Here is a 12,453-nt window from a genome sequence, read left to right as displayed (position 1 = left end):
TTGCTTTTAGTGGATTTTACAGCCGATTCAAGACATGGGTCGCCAGGACATGCTAACATGGGGTAGGTTACCTGAGAACTGATGCAAGATGAGGGATAAACAGGTTGTCGTACACAGCCTAGCTCTGCGGTTCTTCACAAATATGCAATAATCACATTAGTATTGCTTCGTTTGCTTCACAGACAGCCCATTTTTATCAAATAGTGTCATTAATTAATAATACATTTTTCTCACAAGGGTGCTTACGCCTATTTCACCTGACATTGGGCAATTAGTAAAGGCACACTTTGGGCTGGTTGCAGCCAATCACAGGCCACAAATAGACAAATATCCATTCACACAAAAAACAATAACATACCTGTCAACCTCAGCCAATTGCTCACCTTAGTATTGCTTCTTGCAAATACCAAAATTGGGTTGTGACCACTTGAAGTTTGATATGGACTCGTTTTATCTCCCAACCATACGTACTCATGAAAAAGCCATTGATGTTCTGATCGGCTACCTGTCACTATTTGAATCCAGTCCTGTCAATCCCCTGTTGTCAGTCCGTCTGCGAACATCTGTTTTTACAAGGAAAGCTTCTTTTCGAACCAGACTCACGCCTGTCCTGTTTTTGCTCCCGTTTGTCTCTGGCTACGACCAGTATTGATTCTGACCACGTCTGCTCTCCCGTCCCGGCTTACGACCAGTTTCTGACCCCGACCACGTTTTGCTCTCCCTTCTCCCTGTCCCGGCTACTGACCAGTATTTCCGTCCCTGACACCGCCATCGCTCGCGAAGGAAGATCCACTTCCGTGTTCAGATGACAATCCGAGTGTGAAAGCGACTTGTTTCCCGCGTCCAGCCAACAGCAGATTGCGGGCGCAGCCCTTCCTCTTTCTTTCAATAAATCTTGTGAGAAACGTAACGCAAATGGGTCCTGTTTCCGTTCTGGTCCTGACATTCTGTGCACGTTAACAATTCTTACTTAACCAAAATAACGGCAATTGCTTGGTCAAAATCATGTAAACATTTGTCTATTACCTAAAAATATGCACATAAATCACAATACTAGAATAGTAATATCATTTTGAGTGGGATTTTTGGTAAATAATTTACAAAATCTGCTCTTGCACTTTTCATTGGCATTTTTCACAATCTTTTCTTTTATGCAAAGGACATTTTTGTGCTCGGGACAAAACATAATCCTTCGTGTTTGGGTTTGGACATAATATGCACTTAAAACCTACTCTTAAAGGGACAGGGTGCTTCGTTCATTGTTTAAAAAAACAAACTATTTTTTTAAAATAATAAGCAAAATAAGAAAAAATAGCACAAACACGCACTTTCAAAACACGCGTGGGTCTCAGAATTAGTATCCGTTTTATATAACATGACTTTCATCATCTTGTTGCTACAGGTAGCCAAAAACTTTTAAAAAATGTGAAGTAAAACGTTGTGTTTTATCCACTTTGAGTCTCTGTAGTTTTCTTTGAGCATGTTTTCTATTATTTTTGGCACCATACAGCGACATATAGCGGTCAAATAATAAACTTAACTTAATACTTGAGCTATCCTTTTGCATACTTTTCCACTTATTTATCTACTCATGGAATTTTCCACCATTTGGATACACATTTGCATTGAATTGTGTTTAATTAGCAAACCACTTCAATATGACGCAAGTGCACTTTCAGGAACAATTCTCTGAAACATAATTTCTATCACAAAGCTCCCATGCAATCAAAATATTCCAATCATGTCAGGGAAGTTGTTAATGAGGAATTGAGTGTGAGTCAATTGATGCTTGACCAGTGTTTCCTCTAAGCTGCGCGCGTGCGCAATTGCGCACTGCTCGCACATTCTCGGCGCACAAGAAAATCTAGCCAGGGCACAAAAATGAGGGCTCAAAATTACTTATTAAGAAACGACTTAAGTCAAAGTTACAGTGCATGACGGTAAAAATACACGGGTTCCCCTGACGTTGTGTCCTAAATGTGGTATTTTGAAGTCGAAGGAAGTTGAGTAAAGTTAGTAGAGTATGTCGAGAACCGGCTTCTTTGGCTCGGCTCACTAAAAAGGAACCGGCTCTTTCGGGTCCTAAACGGCTCTTCAGGTTATTTTTGCTTCTTTAATCCCAACATGAACAAATATTGAGTAACATTATGCACAAATTGACTTAAAGGAAGGGGGTAATAGAACAAATTAAGAAAAAAATACCAAAATGAAAAAGTAGTCAAAAGCTGAGAAAAAAAGAAACAAAAGGAAGAGAAAAAAGAAGGAAAAAAATGGAAAAAAGACAGAAAAAAAGAAAAGAAAGAAATGTAGGAAAAAAGTAAATAGAGAACAAAGAGAAAAAAGTAACAGCTCGGAAAAAAATAAACACAATGAGATTTTTTTTAAAGGAATTTTAAAAAAAAGTAGAAAAAAACACCGAAAAAAGAATAAAAAGTTTGTGTTGCATTCAAATAATTTCCAATTACTGTATATCAAGTGAATCTTGTTGAGAACATTGTATTTCCACGAAAAAATGTGATTAAGTACAGTTTTGTATCTAACAATTGAATAAATAAGCCCCCAAAAATGTTAATATTATGCGACAAAATATATCAGGAAATAAAAAGAAATTGATATCTTGTGAAAGAATTGTAAGAACAAACGACGTTTGTAGGCCGTACAACCTTTGCAATAGTACATCAGTCAATTCTTTCAAAAGAGAAAAATAATTTTGCATTGCCGGAAACTCAGCAAAATGTAACTTGATGTCAAGTTTTGGACATGTTTGACAATTAATTATCTTGCCACACTTGGGATTATGGTTGCTCACTGTTGTTTCAAGCGTTGCTCACCGACTTTGTGTGAACGCTCAGACCCGTGGAAAATTAGAGGGAACATTGTGCTTGACCTTTTTAAATGTGCACTTTTAACACTGTTTTTTTGATTATTTCACATTATCGAGCTATCCACACAAAAGGAGAAGCTATTCAAATAGGTGTGTTTTTTTTTAATAAATACTTATATGAATGTGAAATGAAAATAACATTGAGCAGAAAAAAAATAACTGCATTTTCTGGACTATAAGAGCAGATCCAAATGCTAATTTGGTCAGATATTTGAAACGGTGCCTCATAGCCCAGTGGAGCTTACATACTGCAAAGCACTGGTGGATAAAATTGGAAATGCACACAGTATTTATTCATGTATGTTACTATAGGAAGTTTTACCGTATACTGCCTTATTTTTTAGATGATTGACCCTTCCCCTGTTCTAGTTAAGGATTTTTTGATGCAGCGACTATCTTTTTGTATTTGTTTCGTTATTTTGGTCCATCTGGCATCCGGCCCTGGAGGGGGGGGTAATGTAACGAGCTGTTGTGCCCCCTGCGGGCCCCAATCACGTTCGGAACCGGGCACAAGTGTGTAATATCTCCATGCAACTCTCCATAGTTTTTCTAGTCTTTCATATATGACTTTTAGAACTCCATTATTGGTCGGATCATTGTCATTCCACACCACTTTTGTCTTTGCTGCTGTTACAAAGTCAGTTTTTCTATGGTTATGACACTTCTACGATCTTGTTTGTTGGTTCCTAATTTTTGTTAGTAAATATCCCTTGTTGTGAATGTTGAAGAGGATCTACAGAGCAGAAGTCAATGGAAGGAGACCAAGAGGAAGTCCGCAATTGACGTGGATGGATGGTGTTATGAGTGCACTGCAGGAAAGAGGTCTAAATATAATGGAAGCTAGTGCTCTTGTTGGTGATAGAAAGGAGTGGAGAGGTGTTGTGAAAGGATAGTGGGATTGTGGACGCGTTCTTAAGGATGGGTTGGGCACCCGTATGATGCGGCAGGGGTAAACCAGTAAAAGCTGTCGGGCCCTGCTGTTGAAGAAAATAGTGTGTTGTGTCACCCTGACCTGAGTGCCATGGCCGCTCTCTGGTGTTCAATTTCATCTGGAGGGACGAAAGCATGACCAACTTGGGTGTGAGGTGCCTAACTTTGTTTGGGCAATTTGGTTGGCCATGGTCCCAAAACGTTTTTTGTGCGTTTTTTTGCTATTTTTTTTTTCCCTTTTATTTATTTTTTTTGTTATTGTATGTGTTTGTCTTGCTGCCGGTCACCCCTCTTGAGGGGTATGACCAAGGTAGATAGATAGATAGAAAAAAATCCCTTGTTGAGCACACCTGCCTCAGACTTCTCTGCATTTGGGTCCACCTCCTACATCATGACACCCCCAAAGACTGATGTCTGGTCATTGCACTGCCTGAAAGTCAATTCAACAGTTTCTAAAATGGGACCAATGCCCTGGGAAAGGAGGAGTGTATTGTCTAGTTAATGAGTAAGTAAACAGGGGATGACAATGACAGAGTTCCCTTTGGAATCATGGTACCCTCTATTAATGCACTCGCACAATCTTTTTCCCCCTTGGAGTAAAGCGGCCTTCTGCAGGTCACAAACAGCCCCGAGGGGGAAACGTTTAGTCCTTCACCGGGTAAGAACACATAGTGGTTGCATTTTGATGATGTTATACATGAATACATTGTGTTGTGTGTGTTAGCGGGGAAGGAGATTTTCCGTACTTGGGTTCTGCCTCTAGTGACAACCACTTTAATGCGATTGGCCACACAGGGGCGAGAGTGAAGTTATGAAGACATATTGATTGGATGTAATCAGAAATGTTGGGATTTTTATTCATCGCCTCCCGTCTTTTATACACACCTCCTCATTTTCCTTTACAAGATTGAGACGGCCCCGTGGGTTTTGCTTTAAATAGAATTCAGAAAATACAAGCAGGTTGTTTCAGTGCATACAAAGTGATCAATCTAGGGTAAAAAATGGTTATCGTGTAATGACATATTCATAAAGATAGCAAAAACTTATATCAACTCAACTGAATGTGACAGTGTCCTGCAAATGCATTGGTCCCGTCAATAACTAAAGCCTGAAATTGACATTCTGCCATATTTCAGGCTTTAAACTTGTAGATAAAAAGCTCATAAATTACCAACGTGTGAGACACAATTGTGAAAATACACCAAATTTATACATATACATAAGGTCTCTTGCAGACTCCTACAAAATGTTCAACAGAATGGCCCCGTATTTGGCTCCATCCATCTTCCCATTAACTTTAATGATCATTCAAGTGTCTTAAAAAAAAAAAAAAATAACACCAGAAAATGATGCTGTCACCACCATGTTTGACAGAGGGGTGGTGTTTTTAAGGGCTGTGTGCAGTGTGACTCTTAGGCCAAACATAACACTTTGCATTCAGTCCAAAAAGTTAAATTTTGGTCTCATCTGACCACACCCCATTGTTCCACATGTCATTTTCTGTCTCCTTTGTGGCTTCTTGGGAAGCCACACAGGGCTTTTTATAGCATTCTTTCAGAAAGGGCTTTTTTCTTGCTACGTTTCCTTATAGAGCAGTTTTATGCAAATAAATAGTTGTCTTATCCACACATTCTCCCACCTCAGCGGAGTATGCCTGCAAATCATTCAATGCGGATCTCCTGGTTGGTAAAATGAGAAGATAGTATTTCTATATTGGGCAACATTACCAGAAAAGGCAGATGTAGAAAAACATTTTTCTAGCCATCCGCTAATTACAATCCCTTTACTAAAAATAGCACACATTTAGGGAAGATACATCTTAAAATTAGAACAATTCCCAGCCATTTTAAGCAGACTAATTATTTTAAGAAAAATATCAATAATTGAATAAAATTGGAATTGGGAGCCAAAATATTTTAACACTTGAAATGTGCCAATGTATCTGATGTAATTATTCTCTCACATCTGACATATCAGATTAATTTTCTTTTCAGGTTTATAATTTGTTTTACAAGCCATCTAAACAAAACATTACATATTCTATACACTGTAGTGACCTAAGTATTACTATTTACTGTTTTTTATCATTTTAATTTGTTTATCTTTCTCTTTTACAAGAAAATGTATCAACAAATAATAAGATAGTAAATTTAGAAACATAGTAACACACATTTTTATTACGTACAGCCATGCGTTTATATATTTCAGGACGACTGAATTAATTCCCAACATGCGTTCTCTTCATCCAGTTCAGAAATACCGACTGTGCAAATTGGCCGTACAGCACAAAAAAAAACCTCAAGCTTGGGTTATAGCAATGTTTTATGAAAGTACATCATCATAACTGAGCAATAAATGGTCAGTTGACCAATTTTCCTGACCTCTTTGCTTGGTAGAGGATACATGGGAAATCGAACCTGGGTTGCGGCGGTGAGAGCACCGAACACTAACCAATAGGCCATATAGATTTCAGGAAAGCAAGTTTATCTTATGATCATACTATCTTTACACAATGTCACTTTCAGGGTTGGGTAGGGTTACTTCAACTTGATTACTTTCAACTACTTTTGGATTACTCCAATACCAAATATGCTAATAAAAGACAAAAGAAACTAAATATGAATACAATTATGACTCACAACACGTGGTAAGCTTTCTCTCCTGGCTTTGATCTCTTTGATCTCCGGCAAAACTAACATAAAATGCGACGGAAACAAAATGAAAATCAATCCAAACAGCTTGCCAACATCATTTTCCCGTTCCATGTATTCCGTTACTCCCCAAGCATGCACAAAAAATAGTAATTTTATTCATATTTAGTTTCTTTTGTCTTTTATTAGCACATTTGGTATTGGAGTAATCCAAAAGCAATTGAAAGTAATCAAGTTAAAGTAACCCTACTCAACCCTGGTCACTTTGTATAACGTTGTAAACTAAATGTCAGTCCGTCCGTCTGTCAAAATATCCGTCCGTCTAAATGTATCTGTCAATACAATCTACATATCCAGCCAGGCCTCTATTTAGTAAAACATTGGGGGGAAAAAAACATAATATATAATACTGTGCTAAGTAGATAAGACGTTATTAGAATATTAGTACAACTAAGTGAAAAAGACAGATACACAGGGTTGGGTAGGGTTACTTTAACTGGATTACTTTCAATTACTTTTGGATTACTCCAATACCAAATATGCTAATAAAATACAGAAGAAACTAAATCTGAATACAATTATGACTCACAACACGTGCTAAGCTTTCTCTCCTGGCTTTGATCTCTTTGATCCCCGGCGAAACTAACATAAAATGCGACAGAAACAAAATGAAAATAAATCCAAACAGCTTGCCAACGTCATTTTTGCCATTCCATGTGTTCCAAGCCTGCTCAAAATTAAGTAATTTTATTCATATTTAGTTTATTTTGTCTTTTATTAGCATATTTGGTTTTGGAGTAATCCAAAAGTAATTGAAAGTAATCCAGTTAAAGTAACCCTACCCAACTCTGCAGATACATATATCTTAATGTGTGTGTGCGTGTGTGTGTGTATGCCACTTCCCATCATGCCTCACTCTAAAATGACACAAAGCTTTTAATTTTAAGTCTAGCAGGCTCCCACGGTGACACTGAAGCTCAAAGTCAGCATGACTTGTGTCTTTCTGCCATACTAATAACAGAATCAAAGTCGGGCGGCGTGTGCTCCTGTGTGCCAATGAGCTTATGTATCTGTGTATTCTAGTAATAGTGATGTAATCACAGGCTCAAGACCAATTAGCCGAGAGGGTAACTCTGAAATAATCCCTACCACTGGGCGTCGGCCTATTAAAGCAGCAGTGGACGGAATACATGAGTATCTTCAGCAAGCTGGAAATTGAATCAAAGGTGGGAGGGGGGATAGATACAATGTAACGGGTGTAATAATAACTTTTGTTTTGTTAAAATTCCTGCTGAAATATAATGTATAGTTTTTGTGTAAGTGTCCTGCAATGATGAGTCTAACAGTGCCACCTGCTGGTATGGGGTAAGGTTTGGTTTGGCTTTTTATCTTGTGACCGGAAGGCGGATGCCGTTGGCAGTCTATAGCGCGCTGCTAACGGTATGGCACGATCTCTTGGTGCTCTGCAAAAAGTTAATTTTAAACATTTAAACCACAGCTGACAAATCTCTCAACATGCACAGTAATGTGATTGATGGATTTATTTTCGTTTTGTTTCTGTCGCCATTTATGTTAGTTTTGCCGGAGGTTGCATGTTGTGCTAAAATGCTAATTCCCCTTATAGTGTTGAAAGCCAGCAGAGGAGCTATTGTTATTATTTATATTTTCTCATATATATATATATATATATATATATATATATATATATATATAAAGGATGATGCTGGTTAAAATTCAGTTTAAAGAAAAATATGTTGAATTCATTAATAACGTTAAAAAAAATATCTCTTGTTAAAAGTATCTTGTAAAAATAATTGTCATGGTTGATTTTCTGAACTTGTATTGTATCTCAACTGTAAAGAAAATGTATTGGGCAGTCTGCAGCGCGCTGCTAATGTGTAGAAAGCAAGCAGAGGAGCTAACCACGTGTTGTGTGTGACTCATTGATTTACAGCAACTGTAATAAAAACATGTTTGATAATTATCTTGCCACACTTGGGATTATGGTAGCTCACTGTTGTTTCAAGCGTTGCTCACCGACTTTGTGTGAACGCTCAGACCAGTGGAAAATTACAGGGAACATTGCTCAGGACCATACCGTACAAACTAATATCAGCTGCCGTTAACCATAAGGGAAAAATACAAAGAGGAGTTACCAAAAAGTGTCATTTAGGAGCAGACTTGTTGAAAGCAATGTCAACCATTTACAAGCACTTCATCCTATCTCCAAACACTTTTCAACCATTACAAACACATCATTGCAATAGAAGCATTTTTAAGGATTTCAAGCACCCGTACAAACCCTGATAATTGAATATCACGCGTCAACTCACCTGACGTTAAGCCCACCAGGTAGTGACTGGCAGCCGTGGTCACATTAATGCGAACCACCACCTTGCCCTCTTCAAGTGACACTTCCAGGGTTCCATCTTCAAGGTTACTGAAGAGGAGCAGCCCGTGCGGAGTCCAAGTACGGAACTGAAGACCAACCGATATCAGGTTGTGAGCGGCACGACCGGGGAGCTGCAAAAAGCTGGTGGCGTTGAAAAAGACCGGGAAGGTGTGCGTGTCCATGCAGGAAAATGACAGGTTGCGCTGTGAAGATAAGAAAAGGATGCCAATCATTGTACTATAAAACCATTGCTGTTTAGTACTATTTCAACATTACTACTACTCCTTATAAAAAACACATGGAGGTCCAGAAACACTAACATAAACTAAGAACACTTTGAACTGGATGATTTCAATGTAAAGGGTGTAAAAATGAACTTGTCACGGTTGCCAAGGTGCCCAATTGGCCCCGCCCCTGTGGCGCTAGCTGCGGCTCATTGACAGATTGGCTTCCTTTCTATTAAAACCGAAGACTTTGTCCTTCAGGTTGAAGGCGATGCTTTGGGCAGAGAGTTGTCGTTTCGTGTTCTTACTCTCCCTTTGTCTGTCCGTCAACGAACTTCTGCCCCGCAAGACTTGGGTTTTGACTCGGTCTGTTTCCTGTTGGGATTCCCTGTCCGGTATTGTTCCCATTTATTTTTGTCCTTTATAACATCGTTTTCCAGTTTTGTTTGTGGCTATTTTTGTCCTGTTTATTATTTTCTCCAGTTTTCATTCTCGTCTAGTTTGTCCTGTTTATTTTAGATATCTTGTTTCATTATACGTCTTGTCTGTCTGGTCCTGTCCGATTTTGACCGCATGCATCCGATATCGACTCGGGCAACTGGTATCGATCTCGTCAACCTCTAGCTTCCCATCATTCCACGCCAGACTGCTACCTAGCGTGCATGACTCTCCGTTTCCCGTAAAATAAAAGGCTTGTGTGAGTAACGTCATGCGATTGGGTCCTGATCCTGTTTCGGTTCCTGACAGAACTAAAATGAACTAAACATAATTTCCCTTCATTTTTTTGGGAATTGTTGTGTATCTCAAAGAGGCTAAGGGCATATTTACTTGGAGGGTTTATTTAAAGTAAACAATTATAAAAACATAAGAAAATTGTGTGATACCTAATTGTACTATCAAATCTGAGTTCACTCGAGTCAAACCTTCCAAAATCGTTTTTCTTTCCATTCAAATTGTACTTTGCTTTGCACCTGTATGCTGTAATAGAAAACTGTAATACCTCCTCTTCTGGAAACATACTGTACTGTACTTTACATACAGACACCCATAACGAAAAAACAAGAATAAAATGTCAAGAACCAGAAACGGATCAGGACCCAAACGCGTGACGTATCTCACACAAGCGGGAAATGGGGAGTCATGCACGTTAGGCAGCAGTCTGGCGTGGAAAGACAGGAAGCCAGAGACCGACGAGAACGATTCCAATTGCCTGACTTGATATCGGACAGATGGAGTCGATACCGGACTAGACGTCCCGTCAGGATAGATAATGGAACTGGATTTTGAAATAAAACAGGCCAAAAAAGACGGGAACGGAAACTGGAGGGAATAATAAACAGGACAAAAATAGATGGGAACGAAACTGGAAACCGATATTAAACAGGACAAAAATGAACAGGAACAATACCGGACAGAAAAATACCAACATGAAAACAGGACCGAGTCAGAACCCACGTCTTGCGGGGCAGAGGTTCGTTGACGGACTGACAATAGGTGACAAAAAGGAGTGGGTTTAAATAGGGACAGGAAGCCAATCAATTAATGAGCCACGGCTGGCACTACACGGGCGGGGCCAATTTGGCGCCATGGCATCTGTGACATAAAAATGAATAAAAATACAAACAAAATAGGCTTGAAAATACATACATAGGATATCAATAGGATGGGTATCGATACTAATACTTATATGTGAATTTGTAATTTTATATTGAATTTATATTTGATTTTATTCAAAACAACGGATTCCAAAACCCATCCTTCTTCAATATCAAAGACATGATGAAGAAGAATTAGATAGATAGATAGATAGATGCAAAATAACCATATTTTCTCTCTATATATGGTAAAAAAAATGACTGCCAATAAGAAAAACATATAATTTTAAATTTATATTTGATTTTATTCAAAGCAACTGATTCCAAAACCCATCCTTTTTCAATATCAAAGACATGATGAAGAATAATTAAATTTGGGTGCAAAATAACTATATTTTCTCTATATATATGGTAAAAATTTGTGACTGACAATGAGAAAAACATATATTTTCTTTGCTTTCTTTTTTTTTTCTGGTCCATGACAATTGTGGCCTGGACTAGAACAAAACCATATGATCCTCTGTCGATCATGTGAGAATTCAATTTCTGAGGACCAGGGTTGGGTAGGGTTACTTTAACTTGATTACTTTCAATTACTTTTGGATTACCCCAATACCAAATATGCTAACAAAAGACAAAATAAACTAAATATGAATAAAATTACTAAATTTTGTGCAGGCTTGGGGATTAACAGAATACATGGAACGGCAAAAATGATGTTGGCAAGCTGTTTGGATTTATTTTCATTTTGTTTCTGTTGCATTTTATGTTAGTTTTGCCGGAGATCAAAGAGATCAAAGCCAGGAGAGAAAGGTTACCACATGTTGTGAGTCATCATTTTATTCATATTTAGTTTCTTTTGCCTATTATTAGCATATTTGGTTTTGGAGTAATCCAAAAGTAATTGAAAGTAATCAAGTTAAAGTAACCCTACCCAACCCTGCTGAGGACGATATGCCCTGCCAATTGAAAGAACGAGCACTGGCAAAATTTCAAAACATTAGTATTCTATTTGGCAAATACTCTGCAAATTTACTCTCAAACACGTCATGCAATCGAGTATATTTGGTGGCGTGGCGCTGTGATAAAATGTCTCCCCTGAGTTTTACTGTTACCTGGACATTTACTTCTATTTTTTAATTCTACTGTCACATGTCACTCACAAAGCTGGAAGTATCCAGCTTCTTCCTCCGGGCCAAGTCAGTTATGTTGTCTCCATTGTAGTTGATGCTCTCCATGCAGCCTTTAAAGTTCTTCCGCCCACCGCCTGGTGGTTTTCCGCTGTATGGCATTCCTCCGAAGCTTAACTAGAGAGATGAAAAAAAGGGGAAACGATGAAAAAAGTGGGCAGCACGGCGGCGCAGTGGTTAGCGCTTGGGCGGTACAGTTCTAAGGTCTTGGGAACCTCCTGTTCAAATCCAGCTACCGGACTTACTGTGCGGAGTTTGTATGTTCTCCCTGTGCTTGGTGGGTTTCCTCACACATTCCAAAGACGTGGATTGAAAATTGTCCCTAGGTGTGAATGAGCGAGCGAGTTGTCTATCCCTGTGTGCCCTGTGATTGGAGGGCAACCAGTTCAGGGTGTCCCCTGCCCACTGCCCAATGATTGCTGGGATAGGCTCCAGCACCCCCGCGACCCTACTGCGGATAAGAGGTGCAGCTAATGAGATGAGATGAGATGAAAAAAGTTTGATTTGAATCAGTGCCACATATGCAGGCTTGCATTCCATCCGGAGGTTTTCCATTGGACAGGCATCTTTGAGGCCTTGCACATGAC

General features: G+C 38.8%; 1 protein-coding gene across 1 annotated transcript in view; it reads right to left on the bottom strand.

Annotated features, from left to right (window-relative positions):
• Nucleotides 1-12,453, bottom strand: part of cntnap2a (contactin associated protein 2a) — a 502,190-nt gene that overhangs the window by 221,062 nt on the left and 268,675 nt on the right. Inside the window, exons 8-9 of the mRNA XM_088322778.1 lie at nucleotides 11,840-11,983; nucleotides 8,799-9,060 (exon numbers count right to left, since the gene is read on the bottom strand). Of these exons, the coding sequence (XP_088178904.1) occupies nucleotides 8,799-9,060; nucleotides 11,840-11,983 (406 nt within the window). The remainder of the gene's footprint in view (nucleotides 1-8,798; nucleotides 9,061-11,839; nucleotides 11,984-12,453) is intronic.

This window comes from Urocampus carinirostris, chromosome 18, assembly GCF_059441175.1.
Source record: "Urocampus carinirostris isolate Australia breed hairy pipefish chromosome 18, RoL_Ucar_1.0, whole genome shotgun sequence".
Lineage (NCBI taxonomy): Eukaryota > Metazoa > Chordata > Actinopteri > Syngnathiformes > Syngnathidae > Urocampus > Urocampus carinirostris.
This window is presented reverse-complemented; position numbering and strand designations above follow the sequence as displayed.